This window comes from Poecilia latipinna, unplaced genomic scaffold (genome assembly GCF_001443285.1).
Source record: "Poecilia latipinna isolate Pla-1442-1.1 unplaced genomic scaffold, P_latipinna-1.0 Scaffold831, whole genome shotgun sequence".
In the NCBI taxonomy this organism is placed as follows: Eukaryota; Metazoa; Chordata; class Actinopteri; order Cyprinodontiformes; family Poeciliidae; genus Poecilia; species Poecilia latipinna.
The window spans coordinates 183,689-205,311 of NW_015113447.1; the positions used below are offsets into that span (position 1 = coordinate 183,689).

Sequence of the window (21,623 nt, forward strand, 5' to 3'; positions counted from 1 at the left end):
TTATTATGATAATCAGCCCATCGATAGAGCTATTTTTAGCTCCTAGTCACTGCCGCTCTGCTTCTCCCTCTCGGTGACTTCCTGTGTAATTATATAAATATGCGTATGAATACATGTGTACATTCTCAAGCACCTTTGCAGACTGCAGGGTTAACCAATCGAGCTTCTTCCTCGATGACTCCATGTCTGCTGGTGCCTCTTTTGTTTTTCTCTGCCAGTCCATTATTCAGTAAAGGTCTTTGTCCTCTTATCGTTTGACACCCAGCTGAGTTATTTCAGTGCATCAGTTATTTCAGCTTTACTTCTAAATTGACTTTCCTTGTTGTGTTTCTAAGTAATCTCTCTCTCCTTTTTTTCACACGCACACACACACACACACACACACACACACACACACACACACACACCTGCCCTCCCCCATGTGAGAATGTTTTATAGTAGCTAGTTGTCATGGTTTGGACCAGCGAAAGTCTTCATCCTCTAAAGTGGCAGCTTTGAAACTTTTCATTGCTATTATATATTTAAAGCATTTAAGCCATAAATCTCTGCTCCGTTTAGACTCCTACTCACCTCTAAGAGGTTTGGCCACGCTGTCTGATTGCAAAGCGAACACCTTTTTTGGCCTGCAGCCTGTTTTATCCCTTTATTAGTAAGAGCACGACATCCAATCAATAGTTAACAGCAGAAATGCTTTTGCCTCCAGGAGGGCATCACTTTCTTGACTGTGCAGTCTGCTGTCTTTTTTTTTTTATTTGCTTGTGCAGCTTGTCGTGCCCATTAATAATTACTGCACCATTTTGCATAAAGCTATTTGCAGTCATGTATAAAATAATACCAGTCCAGCATCTCTAACCAGATCAACTTCTGTTGTTGGTAGAAATTATTTGTCTACCTGAGAAATAATTTACATGTAGGTGCATTAGAGGAATAGAAAACTCATGACATAAATCCTGCTGACTGTGATTAAAAAAAAAAATAAAATATGTTCTGTCAGGAATATTATTCATTTGAAACAAGCAGTAGTCAAAGAAGCTGACCCAGTTTAGGAAGGAAGACAGCAGATGTTGTACATGCTGGTTATAGTGCATTTCTCTCACAAAATCCCAGTACAATGTGTCATTTTAAACATTAATCAAAAGCTGCATGGTTAGAGGAAAAACTTGGTTAGGGAAGAGAAAACTTATAAATGGCAGAAAATGATCTAAAATGATCTTAAATACTTAAAAATGTAAAAAATACGAAATCCTATTAAAAAGAAAAACTAAACAATAAACACACACTTACCTGACTGTGTGTGTATTCCTGCAAGAATGTGTGACCATTTGCTGTTTATGACAAACAAAAAAGCACTGAGAGTTTTCTCTATGACTAAAAAAGTCCTAAATATGTTCAGTAAATTTGCCCCTAAAGAGAAAAGGTGAGACATTTTACGATCTAGTGACGGCAAGATTATGTTTAGATCTTGATAACTTTTAATCCAACCCTTAAAAACTGAGTTTACACTGAGGAGCATTTAGAGGTAGGTATTATGGTATGGGCATATTTCTGTGATGGCTCATTTATCTCTCCAGAAACATGAAGAGATTGTCTCGCCTTATACCAAAGGAGGGATTTCAACACGACAACAATCCCAAGCACACCGCTAAGAAAGCAGCATCCTGGTTCAAATGCAACCAGATTGTTGTGGCCATCCCAATGCTCAGATTGAAATTCAAAATAATTCTGTTTCTGAGTGAAAACCAGGAAGTGCAGAAAATTCAATTCAATTCAATTCAATTCAATTCAATTCAGTTCCAACACAGGCACCAGAAACTAGTCGACTGCATGTCCCCACAGACATTTAGTTCCTACTTTAGGAAACTAAATGTTTGAATTTATAAAGAAAATAGCCTAGAATGCATTTGCGTGTATGGAAATTAAACTTTTATCAGAATTTTGAGCTGCAGCTGTACCAACTTTATGCTCACATCTAAGCCTGTCACGATAACAAATTCTGCTGGACGATAAATTGCCCCAGAACTTATTGTGATAAACAATAATATTGTTGTTTTGAGACCATTTTCAAGTAATATTATAGTAATAATGGCATAATAATGCAAGAACGTATTGTCAAGGCTCAATAAACTTTAAATTCTAATGAACATTGGAAGACATTTGAAATATCCAAAATAAATAAAGAAAACAGAAACAGTAAATAAAATTAGGTATAAAGTCTGTGTAAACAAATTTATTCTTCAGATAAAGGGATAATTGAGACCAAAGCACCAGACTGAAGACTTTTATCGTTCAGTTTTTGTTAAAAAGAGATAGAAAAGAGAAAAATATAAATCAAGCCAGTAAAAATCGTTGAGTTTCTTTTAATTTATCATTTGATTAATTGATTTATTGTTTATTGTGACAGGCCTACTCACATCTACTATTTTGAACGCAACATCGGACATTTCTGAGAAGTCTCTCGAAGGAATGTCCTGCCTTTGTCCACCAGTGTCCTGTGAGTTATAGATTTTATTTGACCATCTCTGTCCTCCTTGTTTCGTCTCAGAAACTAAATTGGCAAGATAAAGACAGAAGGGTGGCAACCAGAGCAGAAGAAACACAGTATGGATTTTTCTGCTTAATGAAAAGATTTACTTTGTCGGTATTTACCATAAGCAGTGGGGACTATTAAGAGCAAGTAGTAAAGCAGAGAACCAGGTAATGTGCTAAACCAAAGGAAAAAGAGGAAGCGTCAGCCTATCTGCTTATATCAAACTCTGGATGTGGATCAATAATCCCAGCTCACATCCAACGAGACGCTTTCCCCTCCCTGCCTGTGTTCGGCCGGTGTGTCCAGCAAAGGAAGCTGTGGGAGAAGGCCATCAGCAGGTCATCAGTATTCCTGCAGGCTCTGCCTACTCCGGTGTGGGCTGGAGAATAATTTCATTCTGATCTTACAGATCAATAGCTGTACCCACTGGAAGGCGACCAGCCCCGCCTGGCTGAGCCGATCTGAGCTGCTGCAGTATTCAGAGCCACACATGCTTGGCTGCTGCTTTTTTGAGATTTTGGTTTTATTAGTTTGACCCAGAGCTCAGCGCGCAGAGTGGAACTCATTGCAAGTACCTGCAGAATATCTTAACACAGATGTTTATTGTGCAGGAAAACAGGTCAGCAAGTTTATGTTTTTCAATTCAGGCTGAAAAATTACTCAAATAAAATGAATGTTATAGACGTAGCTTGATTTGCAGTGTAATTATGATAAAATAGGCTTTTCGATGCGCTCTATCTTTGTGAAACATTTCATGTTAAGCGTTTGCACTGACTGAGTCAGAGGACAAATGAGTCAACTCGTGGGGGTGGGGAGGATATTTATTATACCTCGTGATATAATGCAATTCAATATAAAAAAATGTTCAATGCAGCCTAACGGATTGCCACAAAAATAAATCAATACTTCTCACACGGTGAATAATGGAAAACAAGTTATTTTCTGTCAGGTTTTGGTTTTATTACAACATTTGGAGTCTAGACAAAGTTTCTAAACAGACAGGAAGGAAAAGAAAAACATCTATATTTAGAAGGCATGGATAACTGAATACAATGTGATAATTGTTTATTGATTCATTATATCAGTTTCTGGCTGTAGCATTTAGATGCTGCTAATAATCCAGATTAGCAGGGAAGTAATGAAAACACAGACCTCTTCAAAATTAAAACAAAAAATTTCCTCAGTTTTAATTTAAATTCTAAAGATTTTGTTATTTTTATTGTTAGATTTGTCTTGTTTAATTAGGCCTTGTGTGGCTAATAAAATTATATTTATTTTGTGATTTAAGAAGGGGAATCATTCACTTCTTTTCTCTGAATAAATGAAACCATCGTTCTGAAGCTGCTTTTTGCATTAACCTCGACCGTCTTAGTCTGATGTCAAAGCTTTGTTTTACATTTAAGTGTGATAAACACTTTTTCTGCATCACTGCTCATGAAAGAAACTCTCAGTATCTGATTTCTGAGCATTCCCTGTTTTCTCATTACGTGGATAAGCTCCCATCCTCACTCCCAGCGGTGACAAGATACTGTTGGGAATGTTGGGTGGACACGCCATGGGAGCGAAGTGGTGACAGACAATCAATAGCAATCTAATGATTAAGATATCACACTCCAGGGAGAGTTAATGTGCATATGTGTGAGCGCCATACGCGGGTCCGCAGCACATCCGTCACCTGCTGCTCTAATCTTCATCACAGTTCTGCTTTCGTGCCAGGAAGCCAGTTTACACCCCTGACCTCATTCCTGCACACATAAAGCTTTGGTGACTACCTGAGGTGTCACTACATTGGTAGGGATGGGTTTTTATTGTACTGTTTGTCATTTATGGTGATAAATTTCTTGTCATGTTAAGAATTTAGATTCATTGTTGTCATGATAATTTGCAATGAATGTTTTTTTTTATTTTAAAACCTGTGCTTATTATTGGGACTGTTAGTTTTACTATTTTTTCCACTGTTAGTTTAATGAACACATCAATACATATCAATACATTTGAAAATATGACTATGATTAAATAAATTTTTTATGTGACTGGTGTCCTATCCTAAAGAAACATCTTGCAAACAGGAATGTTTAGCAGTATTTGTGTTTGTGGGGCTGTTATCGCGGCGACACGCAGTCGTAGCCTCTTTTAAACCTGAAAAAGAAGCAGTAAACGGTTCTGATCGTCACTTTTATTGTTATCATGACAGTACCACAGAATATTATGATAAAACTTTAACTCCATACCTCCCACCCCAGCTGCATGGTGAAAATAACCCAGACTTCCTTTTACTTTGCCAGGCCAGTGACTGTTTTCTGGCAGGATCGATAGAGATCAGGGATCAACACCAGCAGACTTCACTGGGCCTGAGTGAAAGTCCACTTGGCAGTGACACAAACACACCACCTCATTAAACTCAAAACTCCCATCGCTGCCGTTACACACAAACCTAACACTGCTGCACTGATGAAGATCTCCAGGGCACTGACGGAGGAAGACTCTAATTGCAGCATGGTAATGTGGGGCCTCTGCATTCCCTGCTGCTTTGACAACAATCCAATCGGTGCAGCATTGTGTGCAGTGCATTGGGGTGGGGGAGGTTGACTTATGCCTGGAAAAACTGCCATATTGATTTAGTCATATTACTAAAGTGGCACCAGATTGGCTTTTAGGGACTGAGTGACTGTGCTTTGCTGTTTGCCGCTCCTCGCTACTCGCCTCTGACTGTCGCCCCGTCAGAATCTTGTGAATGGATCTTTGGCGATCGGAGGCAATGACTCTTCAATCAGCCTCTTCACTTCCATTTCCTTTCCCCTCCCACTTCCTCCCGTACACTTTGTAGCCTCAAATCTGCCATCTTTTCCTGTCCAGCCCCCTTCTTCTTTATTTCTTCCTTTCCTCTTGGCTCTTTCCCCTGCCTTCCTGCCTTTTCTTCTCAAGTGTCCTATTTGGCTGTAATGACCCCTCTGACTCTGTTTTTCTCTTCCTCTCGCTCTGCAGGTACCACCAGGCAGCCTAAGGAGGGGGAGGTGCCAGGGGTGGACTACAATTTTGTGAGCGTGGAGCGTTTTATGGAATTGGAGCAAAGTGGAGCCCTGCTAGAGAGTGGAACCTATGAAGGTGAGCACCGAGGAGACAAGCACAGGTGTTGGTTTGGAGGAACTCACGTGTCAGTCGAGCCGTTTCTCTCGTTCCGAACGCTCGTGCTGCTGCATCTTTACTTGACTAATCAGATGTGTCAGGTGATGCTCTTGTACGCAGCTTCAGTAAACACACCGAGGCTTCAGTTTTATAGCTTTCAGTCATTGTTGAGAACGTGTGTGTGTGTGTGTGTGTGTGTGTGTGTGTGTGTGTTAGCTGAAGCAATGCCAGTTGCATGTCATCTCAAGTCTGTGCATCTCTGCTTTGCTACTGTCAGGGAAACATCTACAGATGGACGATTAGCTGGTTCATTTGCCCAGAAGAGATTTTAACAGCGAGCACGGCCGAGCACGCTCACATAAATGTTGCGTGTAAATGTGCATGTGAAGAGGTTACAGTCATCAGCGTGGTCATGTGTGCCTTCCCTTCTACACATGTTCACATCACGGTCGTTTGCTTCTTCCATTTTTTTTTATTTTTTTTTCCTGTGGGGCTACAGAGTACGTTTCCCCCCAACAGAGAGCTTAGTTGTGTCTGTTTGGGGAGGCTGTCTGGCTGCACTGGAGGTGCTGCAACTCATTTTGGGATTCAGATTGAATTAGGAAAAGGGAGAAAAAGAGGGCGGAGGATTTAAGGTAAGTAAATAAAAACAAGGACGTGTCTGTAAAAGTTGAGAGTGAAGTCAAATCATGATTTGATAGAAATTTTGGACTTTTATTGGTGTGTTTGGACTGATTATATTTCCAGACTGGAGTGATTATTGAACCTATGATGAGTTTTAAAAACGAGAGCCGGGTGCACAGGTTTGACTTTGTCAAAGTCGTTAAACAACTTTCAGAGAAGCCACAGAAAGTTTCTAGCCTTTATCAGGCTGCCAGCGATAAATCTGTCAAAGGCCAGAATATCTGCTTGATCAGCTCTGGTTGGTTATCAGAGAGTAAAATACAGAACAATTTGATTTTACTCCCATTTCTTAAATGCATCAAAGAACACTCACAAGTTTATGGTCTCTAGAAAGATCAATAAAAGGCTTGTACTTTGATGCTCTATATTATGTAATTCTTTAATTTTCTGTTGGATTTACAACTACAAACGACGGTATATTTTCCTCTATTAAGTGTTTTAGTTATGAAAAAGGGAACCCAGTCAAGAGTCAGACTGCCTAGTCTGACATAAAAGAAAAAGCAGAAATCTAGTTTTGCCAGGAAAAGCCCTCTTATCTTTTATCAGAAATGGTACAGCTCATATTGATTGATTTCCTGCTTTCTCCATAATTTATTTTAATAGGAAGGATGCCTGAGCTGTTGTCCTGTTGGGAAACCCAGCAGGATCCTAACACTGTTATGAAGGCACTGTTACGTTTTATTGCATTTAGGCCTGGATGTATTAACAGCCACAATTCAGGCCCTAAAAAGCCAATGGTTGCAGACAGCTGAAGTGGGTGGATTGTATTTTCTCTATGCAAATCAGAGAATATTCTCATTAAGTTAAAAATTAGCATAGAACAGAATATTATGGCATCCTTTATTGTCCCGCTGTGGGGAGATTCTGGAGTGGCACCAGCAAGCAAAGGATGGTGGGAGCCTGCAGATTCACACAACAAGGATAAACACCTGTAGAGTAAGAGGAAATGTGCAACTGAGTAGGGTAATTAAAAAAAAAAAGAAAAATACTGGATACGCATGTAAATCCGTGCATGAAAACCAGCGACAGACTATTTACAAGAAAAGTAAATAATGCTTCAAACGCACCATTAAAATAATCAGATTGGGGCTTTGGGTGAGGGTATGGAAACTTTCGACCTGCACTGTCTGATCTTTTTAGTTTCATCAAACATTTTGACCAGGTATTATTGCAAAATCAAGACATTTTACGCTCTGGTACTCCATGAGTGCTGTGAGAAATAATTGCACAAACTGCCATCTTTTCCTCAGAGATAACCTCACCTTTGATCCTTGCTGGTATTTTTTTTTTTTAAGTTACATCACAAAGCCTTTCAAAGTTTACAAAATCTGTTTGAATTAAACGTGCCTCAACGTTAAAATGTTCAGCGTTTCCAGACAAACGGGTTCTGTCCCCAGACCCAAAATCTCCAGTGAACAACACAAACAAACTGGTGCTGGCTGTCTCAGTTTTACAAAATCACAAAATACGCAAAATTATAGAAGTCATTTCAGATTTGGGTAGATGTGCCCGCAGGGAGATGTTTACCAGGAAGCTGAATTGCTAAGCTGCAGTAATTTTGAAGCTGTTATAATAACCAGTATTTTAGATTGCAACATTATTCTGTTTCTTAATTTAAGAACCAATAATGTCCAATTCAAAGATAAAATGGAATATAATTTAAAGATATTTTTCAAAGCGTGTCTGAAATGCTGAAAAAATTCCCTCTTACATTCTTTTTCATGTCTGAAAAATGAATGAGAGAAACCAGACACTGACGTGAAGCCTTAAAATTTGTAACATAACAATTATACGTGCTACACATGCAACCATTTGAGGTGAGTCAAAAGACGCCGGTAGATGTCTCAGTCAGTATCAGGTGAGCCTCTTTGAACCTCTTCAGGAGGAACTGGAATAAACTTGCCTCAGTCTGCTTTATGTTCTCTGAAGCCTCTCTCTTGGTCGGCTTTGAGCTTTCACAGGTGGCTTCTCGATGCTTTTCCTCTGTCATCCTCCAGTCTTTGTTTACCTGAGCCTGTGCGCTTACATTTACATTTTCGACAGGGCGCGCTGAATTTGCCTTGAGAGCGCCGAGGTAAATGTGCTTACTGACAAAATGGAAGCCTCTTCTATGATCCTTCTGCAGCATTAATGCTGATCCCCTTTTTGTCATTTTTTTTTTTTGACGCCTCGTTCTATCGTCTCCGCTTCTTCTTTGGCCATAGATTCTTGACTTCAGTTTTCTGAAGTATCCCTGAACTTTTTGACATGGCTTAATAGAGATGTAAAATCCTAAGTCCAAAGTACAAAAACATCAGTATTGTCAGACTGAGCTCGTGTGAGAATAAACCAAGTAACTGCCTCTCCAGCCTCCTTCATCTTCCACCAAAGCAACAATCCTGGTAAAAACCAATTTAGATTCCTCCACAAGTTTACAGACTGTGTCTCTTGACTCAGGCTAATGAGTAAAAGCAACTTGTGTTTCCTCTTTGTGACCAACCCTTCGCTTTGAAGGATTACAAAAAAGGGATTATGAAGCAAGACATTTTGGCTCCTACCCACAAGCTACTCTGTCACAAGCAACTGTGTTAATACTTTGACCTGCAGTAAAATGGCTGAATGTCTTTATATCTTTGTCTCTTCTTCACTGTGCTTATCCTACAATATACATTCATTCAACAGTGATTGGAAGTGTTTGTTGATTAGCAGATTTATTCTAATTTAGCTTTTTTTTTTTTGTCACATCTGGATGTGACAAATCCTCAAAACAAAAGTTTGTGCCAAAAAACATTTTGAAATGATGTTGTTCTTTTCAGATGAAGATGTATATGTGTAACCCGTATATGTTCGTCTCAGGTCCAGTAGGTTAACTTCACGACAGACACGTTCAGGTTCATTGTATTTATTCCAAAAATTGAGAAAATCAAGTTGGTGGTTAACATCAGTCCAGCAGCTTCTGCCCTAAGACATATTCATCAAACTTCTTTTTCATTGGTCAAATATTTGAAAACCTGATTTTTTTTTGTTCAGCTCTGTGTATTAACAAGGAAGAAATATCACTTGTTCTGATTCAAATTGTTCTCCTTGAGCAGTACCATTTCTTTTTGATAAACTGAAGGTTTTGAATCCAGCAGTAAAATAAAATCACATTTGTTCTGCCCCCCTGAGAGCCTTGGATTTGTGGATAAGAAGACAAAATATAAAGTCTTTTTTCTCCTGGGCTGAGAGTTGTTGTGATGTCTCAACGCTCCTGGGTCTTTTGATGGGTTGAGACTTTAGCACTGTCAGTAATCTGTGGTTGTCTACATGTGAGAGACTTTTAGAAGGATCTGCACACGAAATCCACAACAGAATACTTTACAACAAAAAGAACTTAAAAGTAAGAGCAGGTGTTAAAATTTTCTGTGGCACATTTGTGAATTTAAGTTGGAAAATTAGGTGCTGTGGGGTTTTTGCAAACAAAATCAACAAGTGGAGAACAAGAGCCACTATAACAGCCCACACATGAACCAAATGCTGCCTTTGAGCCTTTTATTGCATCAACACACATACTGTTTGCATAAATAAGATGAAGATATATAATTTCATATTGAATAAAACAATATGCAGTCAGAGGAAAACAAATCCTTGCTTGATCCTCAGAACTCAAGAGGGAAAATAGCAGGCAGACAAGTTTAACCACCTCTATAAAAGCAGTAGCAAGAGCCTTGACAGTTTGTTGATCTGTAACCTACAGGTGTGTGCTAAAACAATTTAAATGAGAAAACATATCAGCAGTCGAGTTACAGAAGCAATTGTTTACTATCCATCAGTATGAGAAGGGTCACAACCCCTGTTCTGAAAAATGTGAAGTCCTTCGTTTTGCAGAAAGTTTATTCACAAGTGAAAAACTAAGATGGTTGTTGCTCTTCCTCAAAGTGCACAGAGACCTGCTGCTATTAGTGATTTTAGAGGAACCTTCATTGGACCAAAGTAGGAACGTTGAATCCTGATGCGCAGCACCGGATGGCATAACAACAAATTATTCTGGACTCTCTCCCAAATTGGGCCGTGAACAGCGCAACGATATCCAACAAAGTGGCAAAACAGAGAAATAATTAGGGTGCAGGAATGGTCCAGTCAAAGTCAAGACTTCAGGCTGTCCGAAATGCTGGAAAATGTTGTATAAACATGCTGTGCAAGCTGAATTATATTCACACCCATCGGTAATATCAATTAAACATTATTTCCATTTAGTTTGTGTGTGATAGGAAATCATTCAGTTATTTGCATCATGTTTACATTTTGTTAAGTGAAAATTATTCGTAGTGATCAAAACCTACCTATGATTACTGAGCAGGGTTGACTTCAGCTTTTGAGGTTGGTACTCTAATCCCTAATCACCCTAATCTTTAAATTAAAGTCTAAACTCAGCAGGAAGATGTTAAAACATTAACATTAAGTTAGAATAAACATGTCAGTCAAATTCAAATACACTGGTGGTCTGAATCATTTTGGAATTGACTGCAATTCTGCATCTTTTGGTAAAACTGAACTCTCCCTTAACTTCTTAAAGGCTTTTCCCAGTGTTAAGGATGCCAATTACATTTAGCAACATGCACCCCAACTTCAATTTTCACGCTGTCCCTCCTTCTAACACTGTAATAAACGCTCTCCAGGCATGCTTTGCTAATTCTGTCCAGAGTAACAGTTGCAGCTGAGGAAAAGTGAGATTAATTAAGAGGAGCAGACAGCTGGTTAGGGCTTTAAGAGGCTGCAAACTACTGAATCAGATAATTTAGCTCAGCAGCGATGCAAAAGTTGTATTTAACCCAGTGGTGCTTTTGAAAATAACACTTTGTGCCACTCGAGTGTGAGTCTATCCACTAAAACAAAACTCAAACCCATGTTAAATGTAAAATGCTTTTATAAATGGGCTGCTTTTTATTAAAAATAAGAAGGATTTCCAATAATGTCCGCCGGCCATTTGGTTTCTGTCTGTCTGACAATCTCCTCTTCAAGGTTGCACCGATCAATCCCACTGACGAAGCGGTAAAATAAAACCAAGAGAATGATGGGAAGGAAGTCTAAGGGAGCTCTGAAACCTGAAAATTCACAGAAAGAGGGTAATCTCTTGGAAATTTGTGAAAGGGAGATTGGAGTGTGGAGCAAAAGCAACAAGCCTCTGTTAGTCAGTGGCTGCCAAAAGCTTACAGTTTGTATCCTTTCTGTAAGATTATACTGCAGCAGAATGCCAGGTGTTGAGTAAATTTCACTCAGGGGTAAATTAATACCTGGAGAGGCTGCTCTGCTTTTCCACCACTGAGCTGCTCACACACTTATATATAAAATGTTATTCTTTGATTGTCCAGAAAGTAAAGCGATGATTCTTTCGTGTTGTAGGTTGGATTTTGTTTTTATCTTTTCTGTTGTTTTTTTTTAATTACCGTAATAAAAGATGTTGTTGTTTTTAAGTGTTTTTAAGAGAGTCACAGTTGCCAGACTGTATCTACCAGAGATGACCACTAATGGCTGCTTCTTCTTGTAACCTGAGCCTGCAGATGCACAACATTGATTCATACTAATGTTTAGTTAAATTAGTTAACAGGCAGTTTTTCAGTCCAGTTATCTGCGCTCCACTCTGTCTATATAGCTGATTTGAATGTCAATCATATTGTCATTAAGACCTCCATGCCGACGTCGCATCACCTGACAGTGCTCCGTTCTGTGCTCCTACATTCAGACCTCTGACCCAGTAGCTCTCTCTCTCTGCCCTTAGATAACTTCTACGGGACACCGAAACCTCCAGCGGAGCCGTCCCCGGCAGCCCCTCCTCTGAATGTGAGTGAGGCCCTGCTTCCCGGAGCCCGGCCGAGCGCCCAGGGCAAGAGAAAGAGGAATCAGTCGGTCAGCAACATGGAGCAGCGCGCCAGCCTGGAGCCGCCCGAGGAGGAGGAAGAGGAGAGCCCAGTTGTCAACGGCAACGGAGTGGCCATCACACCGGGTACGATCACAGCAGGGAGACAGTGCATTGTAAAAACTCATACTCTGTTTTTCCCAAGACAGAGTAATGCATACTACAAAGAACGAAAGTCATGCAAGACTTTCAAAATTATTTACTAATAAAAATCTGAAAGGTGTGGCGTGCTTCTTGTTTTCACCCCTTCTATTAGTTCCCTACAGAATTAATTAGTGTACATTTTTATTTTAGTATGAATTCAGCCATTCTGTGAAGCTTGCTAGTTAGTGAACAAACAGCATCATGAAAACCAAGCATGAGTGTGTGCTGATCAGGAAGAAAGTTTCGGAGAACATGGATAGGCTCTACGACAAAGTGCTAAGCTAACATCTCACAGAGCACTGCTCAGTTTCTCATCTGGAAATAGAAGGTGTCAACAAGAAAACAGTTTTGATTTTAACTCAGAAATTAAAGTTCATGAAGTTTATTTAACAAAATCAAGTTGTCTAAATATTGTTTTATAAGTTCGTTAATCTTAAATTGTGAATTTTAACTTCATACTGTGATTTAAACCAAATAATTATTTCACAATATGCGGGGGAAAAAAAAAAAAAAACTGCCGTCACCTCGTTAAAGAGCACACATCTTTCTATTATTTTCTCTCACAATATCAAGTTAAAATAACTAGTTATTTTACATTAGAATAATTTAAATTTTTGTTTCAAATTGCATGAATAAAATTTCTGATGTGATAAGAAATCGTATTAAACATTACATTTTTGCCTTAATGACACAGGAGTCAGATCAACGTAACGCACTTCCATCTCAGGACACAGAAACATGCCGCTAAGCATTCTGGGAAATAGTTACCACTCTTTCTTCTTTTAGTTTTTTTTTAAGTGCTAAACTAAAAATTCTAGTTTATTCAACTCTTGGAAGTTTGACAAAACTAATTAAAGGTGAACACAGCTTACTTCTGTAAGTTTGTCTTTCACAAAGTCACACATTAAGATTCAAAATCTAAAACTTTAAGTCAGTTTATTTGGCTTAAAGTGTCGAAGATAGTAGACGCAACTAAATGTGGTTCAAATGTTTTCCAGTGTAATAAGCAAACATTGGGAAGGTGAAGATCTGATCAGATAAGAAAAAATAGACCTAATCAAAGTTGAAAGGAAGACAGTTAGAGCTAAATACAGGATAATCTTCAAATAAAACCTGGTACAGGTTGTTAAAGTATTTTTGCTTCGGTTTTGGAGTTTTGTCCCAAAGTCCATTACTAAATTAACTTGAAAATTTATTGACCCTGGAGGCCGAATACATATAAAAGTCACATTTTTCAAAGTTTCCACTTCATCTTTAAGTACTGCTTTGATTCAGCACATAAAATCCCAACAACACGCATTCAAGGTCGAGGTTTTAAGGTAACAAAATGCGATAAAGTTCAAGTTTATAAATACTTTCACAAAGCATTGTGAATTCAACAGCTTTGAGGTTTTTATCCGACATTTTAAAAAAAAATCTCCTTACAACATAAAGCATGTTGTGTTTTAGAACAGCTGTGACGGTGAAGACATTGTATTTGGATTTCTGGCTGCCTTTTAGTTTCGTCCCACTGGAATGATTGAATCGAACCGGAGCAACAAGCCAGTTGTTACTGCAGTTGTTACCTATCCTTCTTACTGTCCCCTAAGGTAAAAAGCGTCTCTCTTCCCTCCTGCAGCCCGGTGTCACGTCTGCAGCTCAATCAGCAGCGCCGACAAACTGCACCCTGAGCCGTTGTAACAAATGTTAACAGACTCTGCTAACATGAGTGTGAACTGCAAAGGTTAACAGTAACCTTATGTAACAGAATGAACAAGGGCACCATAATGTCTCCATTTTTAGTCACTGGCTGGAGTCTCATAAAGGCTTTGGCTCCCGTCTTTCTGTCCTCTCATTCCTCCGTCTCTCTTGTTGTCTCTCTGCCACTGGCTTTTGTCCTTGTTGCTATTAATACCAAACGTCCCTCTGTTTCTCTCCTCCTCACTTTTCCCAACCTCCTGATTTTTTTTTTATTATTATTTTGTCCCTGTGGACTTGTCTTTGCTGCCCCCACTCTTCCTTCTCTTTTCTCCATCTGTCTTTCTTGTCCCTTGTGAAGGCATTCCATGTTTACATTTTCTCTTCGTGTATTTATTTATCCCTCATTTGCAGTAAAAAAATAAATAAATAAATGAAACATCACAGTATTTGATGTAAAATGTGTTTTTTAAGTTAAGAAACAGGACTATAAAAAGTATTTTCCCTGTTACAAATTTGTTGTTTTTGTCAAAGTAACTTGAGTAAATACAAAAAGCCAACGGGAGAATATAATTACTCATCTTTTAAAAACATATATGAAATGTGATTAATCACATTTATTTTATTCACTTTTATTAGCCACACATTTAAATTGAACTTGCCTGATAATATAAAAGCAACAAGTTATGTCCTACTCTAAAAATATTCAAGAAACATTGTTCATCTATCAGAGACTAGGCACAAATATTATCCATGGAATAATTTAAAGATGATAACCACTGCTCAACACAAAGGCCGGTCGCATTTTTTCCAAAAAGCATCTCGATGATCTAAAACATTTTTTTTGTGAACTGAGAAGAAAAACAAAAGTCACTTTTTGAATGTTTTGTTACATCTAGTTTAAAACTAACACGTAATTTCAGAAAAAGCATCACCTATTTGCTGCTTCACAATCTAGTTGACGTACCACAATTAATCAAGTTTGATTTAGAGGAAATTACTTATAATTCACCAAGGGTCAGGCTGGTTTAGATCAGCAAACTACATTTGTATTTACTCATGTCGTCTTTGTCTGATTAGTTTGATAATCTGAAACATTTGTGACAACAAAGTCAGGATTATTGTAGAGTAACTTTTCAACATTTCCAAACCAAGCAGCGGGTTTCTCATCTTTCCACCAGCCGTCCTCTCTCCTCTGATGACCTCTCCTTATGTTTGTGACTCAGTCTGTGACCCCTATAGTTTCTGTCTTTCCCTGTTTTCTCAGTTTCTGACATTCCTACGTTGTTTTCTGCTCATGCTGATTGTTCTTAGACTCTGCCCTCCCTCCCCGGCTGCCTCTGTCTCCTGGGGCTTCACAGTTCTGCGGTGGCTCTGCTCTGACTCATCACACACACCAAGTGTGTAGTGCGCCCTCACATTTGCATGTGTGTGTGTGAGAATAAGTCTGTTTTTGTGCTCCAGAGTCCAGTGAACACGAGGACAAGAGCACAGATGCCTCTGGGGAGGTTGCAGCTGAAGGGTCCAGCCAGGCCCCGGCATCATCCGAGCCTCCGACTGAAGGGGAGGAGGCCCCAAAGTCTCCCTCCAAATCCCCCTCCAAAGTCCCCGATGCAGACGAGGAAGAGCTCGGTCCTCTGCCTGACAACTGGGAGATGGCATACACGGAGAAGGGGGAAGTTTACTTTATAGAGTACGCCACATTTTTGTTTTCATGGCTTGAAATTGTGTGATGTTTTTCACTGTACCTATGTTGTAGTGTGCAGAAGTGTAGTGTAATTTGAATTCTAAATTTGTGACCAAGTCAAAAGACATCAACAGAGAGAGGAACACGTAGAAAAAACTGCAGTTTAAATTTAATATTTACATAGACAGACACATTTTACTGTCTGAAATCAAATCGGACCAAATGTCTCTTGCTTTAGATCATTTAGAATTACCAAAATGATTTCTGTGTGCTAAATGCCAGAAAAATTAATGTGACATTCTTTGTAACTCTCTTTGAATTCAGAACTTTAAGTACTGAATGATTACTGTCTCTTTAAACAATGAGGCAGAGCCCAGATGATGATGTCATAGCTTTGGAGACCTCTGATAGGCTAACATTTGAGATAACTGGAGGTTCAAATTTTGGTAATTATAATTGATCTAAAATAAGAAAAGTTTGGTCTGATTTCACTTCAAACAATGAGAGAAAATATCTTTTTCATTCAGTATTTGTGTGTAAATATCTGGTTTCAACTGCATTTTTCCATACAGTTGAAGTGAGGAGGAGGAAGTCAGAAAAAATGTTTGTTGCTAGCAGTAACTTGGAGTTAAACCGGAACCCTGAGGAGGAATTAAAAAGCTCTCTGCTGCAATTTTCATATTGATGTAATTTCTGTTTTCGTTCCATATTGTCACTCAGACACAGATATTCATATTTTACACACCAGCTGTTTGTAAAGGTCTCCCTTTCTTCCACATCAATTTGTTCTCCAATTATTTAGCGTTCAAAATGTTGCGAGGACTCTTTCAGGTTAACCAAACTATATGTCCAGAGAATAATGTGCTGTGTATTCATTTTCATGGAACCAAAAACAGTCTACATCTTATTTTCCACAATAGTCCATTTGATGCTGCAGATCTAGATGTCACATGATCATACATACATGTATACGGTACTCAAAATGTTCTTAGAATACCTTTGTGCTTTGAAAATTCAGTTTTGATCCCAGACTTTTAATGTTTATAGATTTTCTTTGGCACTGAAACATGATATATTTATGTGCTATAATAATCAACAACATACATTTTTAGCCTATCCGCAGGACTCAAAGGAGATGTGACAGTAATCTTGCAATTCTGCAGGTTTTCTGAAAGTCTTTTAAAGTTCTTCTCTGAACTTTAGCTGTTTATTTTCACTTCAGTGCCCGGCTATTTTGAAACGAATGCATTTGTGTTTGATAAGCCACTTAGCTGTGACCCATAGATCACTCCGACATAAAACGGCACACACACTTGAGATGAACCTGATCACTTTAAGAAACCTTACCACAGATTCTCAGTTTCTTCCAATTTCTTTGGCTGAGACTCTGAAAATACAGTGTGTGTGACATAAATTGGTATCTTAGCACCAACGAGGTAATTCCCAAAAAGGTATTAGTGTGTGTATTTTTCTAAACCTAAAGCCTGAACCATTGGGAGTGAAGCAGAGGACTTGTTATTGGAAGTATTGACTTCTAACATCTCCATCAAGCCACTCCACCATCTCCATGAAATCTTGAACATATATATTATTAAATTTCTCAGTGTCATGCAGTGTTAACTTCTGGTCAAAAATCTTGCTTTCTAGGCATAATGAAGCTACCAAAGTGTCTGCAGTGGTAGAACGTAGCTTTCTAACATTATGTTATAAGATCTGGATGTTACACCCAGTGTAGATAAAATACAATTGTTAAAAATAAACCTAATGTAATGCACCCACTTTAAAGTCATGGTTTATGTATGTCTGTGTGTAAATTTTATAGCTCTGGCCTCTCCTCTTGAATAATTGATGTGGCTTAGCGCTGCTAATCAGACCGATGCACACACACAGGGAAAATTGCAAAAGTTTACGTGTGTGTGTGTGTCCTGTTGAAGTAACACTCCTCTCACCCTTGCTAATTAGTAGCTGGAGGCTAATTAGTGGATTAATGGGCATTCGGTTTACCTCAGATATCCCCTCGTTTTTCTTCAGTAGCACCACATGTAGGACGCTGGTGTTATTTTTTTACACTCTTTTTTTTTAATGCTCTCTGTCAGTCTCTCTCTGACCTCTGTTTGCACTGTTTTTCCTCCCCACCATCTCTTACCTTCATCTGCACCTCACCTCCAGTCACAACACCAAAACTACATCGTGGCTCGATCCGCGGCTAGCGAAGAAAGCGAAACCACCCGAGGAGTGCAGGGAGGACGGTGAGTCTGAGCAGCCTGTTTGTTCTCTTAAAAGCTTTGGTTCACGTTCACGCGAGTCAAGCTCATCTCTGGGAATTCGTAGGTGTGTGTTGTCTCCCCGTTTCCTGCTGCTTCTGCACCTGATGTCTCTTTATGACACACAGTTTTTCCCTTCCTGGAGGATGAGCTCATAAAAACACCCAGCTGTTAGAAATGTGTACTGCTGGTCTCTTGGTTCTCCAGAGGTTTTAATTCACTTTTGATGGAGGGATTTTTCAATCCAGACAGAATAAAACGAACAAATGAAGTCCAACTGGGCAGAAAATGAATGTGTTTTGCCTTATTTTGACACATTGCAACCTGAGTGTATGTAGTTGAGATTTTTAGGGAGGAAATTTTCGAAACAAGTGAGTCCTGTATTTAACTCTTGTGATTCCACTGAGGAAGAGTTTCCATGAATGGATTGTGTTGTTTTGGATAATCTATTCCTGGTTTGTCCTTCTGAGATTGAATGTCTCCTGGAAATCCAGACTACAGGCTAAATTTGGACTCAGTTAGTCATGGCTTCAACAGTGTTTGGACAGCACAGCGCTGCATGCAGGACATTAAGCTCAGGACGCAGAAAGTGATTGCATTTACATATATATATATATATATATATATATATATATATATATATATATATATATATATATATATATATATATATATATATATATATATATATATATAAAACCGTGTCTTCTTGTGTTTATTATGCCACCATTTGATTAAGAGCTACATGAAACAGAGCAACCAGATGAAAAGGTAAGGTGAACATTTGTTCGACTCTATCAGCCTTTAGCCAACAAATTAGCTTGCGATGAAATTCACTAAAGTGAATCTGAATCAGCACCTTCTTTTCTTCTGTTTTCCATCTGTTCTGTAATTTTTTCTCTAAATACTCATAGCTAAATTTTCCCCCATTTCTTCTTTCAATCCCCTCTCGTTAAATGTTCTACTCATTTTTGTCTTCTACCCCACACTGCATCCCTCCCAATCTCGTCTTTGGGCAGTACTGGGCCAGACTGTGACGGGAATGCTAATAACCCGAGTCCGCGCCGCATAAGCTGGCTCTTACTCTCCAGATTCAAAGTCGGACAGAAAAACATGTGGACACCACTGCTGTCACTGACCAGATCTATGTGGTCTAAATGCAACAATAATCAGAAGACACTTGCATTCTTCATTTTAAACAATGCAAATGTTTCTTGATGGGAATGAGTGATTATCAGAATCTGTTTGTTTACAAGCTTAACTAGTATATTTACGTCCTTGGTAGTCAGAAAAAACAAATCTGCTTCTTTTTTTCTACTTTGTGCAAACTACAGGGTTTCTTGTAAAATATGAAAATAGCTTAAATCAATATATTCAGGAAGAATTCATCTCTTGCATCAGCCTTCTGGTTAAGATTTGTCATCTTAATATTTTAGTACGGATGACGCATTAACTGCAGGAACTGGACTTTTTGTGCTGCGTTTTCTGGGGCCCCATCACTTTGACAGCAGAACCCAGGGACAAAGCAGAACATCAAGGGGGGGATTCTGGTTTAACACTTTGTAAATTACTGTGAACCTTTGGGTTTGTAGCTGCTCATAAAATATAACAGGTTCTGCTGTCTTCATTCTTTGGACCGCTTTTTACATTTGCAGTTTTTGTCTCTTCCTCAGGACTGTCATGCACTGCAAGACACAAAATTTTACCGAGTAATTTTGGTCTGATTTCTAGTGTAAATATCTTATTACACTTGAAATAAGACAAAACTAGCTGAAAAGTATCTTTTCGGCAAGTTATAGAGGCTTGTTTTAAGTTAATAATAACTTAAGATTGATGAAAAAATACGTCTTCTATTGGGAGACAAATTAACTTATAACTTGGGAAAAATTTCTTGTTATAAGTTTAAACATCTGCCAATGGAACAAGCACTTTTTCATCAATATTAAGGAATTATTTACTTAAAGCAAGCTTCTGTGCTTTGTTATAAAGTTGCTTGTAAGTTAGTTTTGTCTTATTTCAAGTTTCCTAAGACATTTGCACTAAAAACTATAGACAAAAATAGATTTTGTGTTTTTGCAGTGTGGCAATAAGATGGATTTGCCACAGTTTTTTTTCTTGTCCATAATGAATGTATTTTCATACACATCTTCAGCTCCACTGTATGCAAATTAGATAATTTGACTCAATAATCCACATCAACATAATGCCAGTTATAAACTTGGCGCAAAAAAGAATGTTTTTTTTTTTCTATTGCTGGGTTGAATTATATGTGTTGAACACATGACGAATTGCCAAATTATCTCTGCAACAAATAGCTTATTATGCTTTTGACTCTTTTGTGCCCCAAGTGCTGACAATCAGGTTCCTGTTTGGTGCCTGATTATTAGCATTTGTTAGAAAAACCCAACTATAGATGTGAATTGGAATCTGCTTCAAGCAATGCACATTGAACTGATTTAAATTTCACTTGTGCTATCGAGAAAATTCAAGCTGCTGTTCTGCAAAACAGAGTTAGAGCATTACTTTGACTAAACTCCAAATTGAAGGTCAAGTTTGGGTTTGCTGTTTGTGCCAGCACAACCGAACTGACCAATCAGTCACTGCTGGTTGAAGGACGATGCACCGTCCCGCAGCAGTGTGTGACCACGCTGCTCGCTAGCATAAAGAGAACTTTTACTGCACACGACTGAGACCCGAGTTTGAATTAATTGTTAAATAATGAGTAAATTTGCATTTTTTTTCTTGTTTATTGAAACTTTTTTCATCCAATCAAATAAAGGAAACATAACAAGAGTCAGTAGAAGAACAAACCTTTTAGGATTGGCAGAGATTGACACAAATTCCTGAGTTTTTGAGTGAAGTATGCATATTTTTTGTGCTCAAACATCATGCCCTGTTAAATGTATTAGGCTTTCATCAACTTACATGTGGGAGAATGTTGGCTGCCGTTTTCCTTTTGCTCTTTTGGTGTATTGAGACAGAGATGGGGCACAACAATTCATAAAAATATGTGTTGGGAGCCTCATGTAGAGATGCTGCTGCAACCTAGTCTCTCTCTGAAAGCTCTTGAAGGAGATTAGTGGAGAGCGCAGAAAGATCTTCATCCACTATGAAGGCTGTTTTGTTGCATTTTACTCTACTTCTTAAAGAGAATCATAAATCTTCTATAATGTATTAAGCATACAGTACTAGCTCACCTCCTTTTCTTTTTCTTATTCTGCTTTCTCTCTCAAACAAACAGCTTGGTATAGTATTTCTGCTGTATGTAAACATTAACGCGGTCTGTTTCGGTATTAAAGCAGACCGCAATTATCTCTGAAGTAGTTCTTCAACTGATGGGTTTAAATTTCCAACGCAAAGGCCAGAGAGCTTTGTTTTTCTTTGTCTCTTTCTTTACCTCTTTATTTCATCTCTTTGAAGTTGATTTGTCCTTCTCTTTGGGTTTCTGTGTTTCTATCTTGGGGGCTGCAGTAACTTATTTCTGTGAGCTTAGCCTGCTGGCAGAGGATTTTGAATCAAAGGCTGTTTGCTGAATTTTTGTGAAGGTCCTGGATGACACATCGTATCCTCTTACCGCACCCTTGGAATCCCACCTTTTCAGAGCGGTAAGCACTTCAGCAGCCACAAGGATTTGTTTTT

The 21,623-nt window shown here is 38.6% G+C and overlaps 1 protein-coding gene across 12 annotated transcripts in view; it reads left to right on the forward strand.

Moving 5' to 3' along the window:
* Nucleotides 1–21,623, forward strand: part of magi2b (membrane associated guanylate kinase, WW and PDZ domain containing 2b) — a 109,823-nt gene that overhangs the window by 47,131 nt on the left and 41,069 nt on the right. For all 12 annotated transcript variants that reach the window (XM_015047543.1, XM_015047533.1, XM_015047534.1 and 9 more), the window contains exons 3-6: nt 5,513–5,632; nt 12,075–12,299; nt 15,498–15,726; nt 17,890–17,969. In XM_015047543.1, the coding sequence (XP_014903029.1) occupies nt 5,513–5,632; nt 12,075–12,299; nt 15,498–15,726; nt 17,890–17,969 (654 nt within the window). The remainder of the gene's footprint in view (nt 1–5,512; nt 5,633–12,074; nt 12,300–15,497; nt 15,727–17,889; nt 17,970–21,623) is intronic.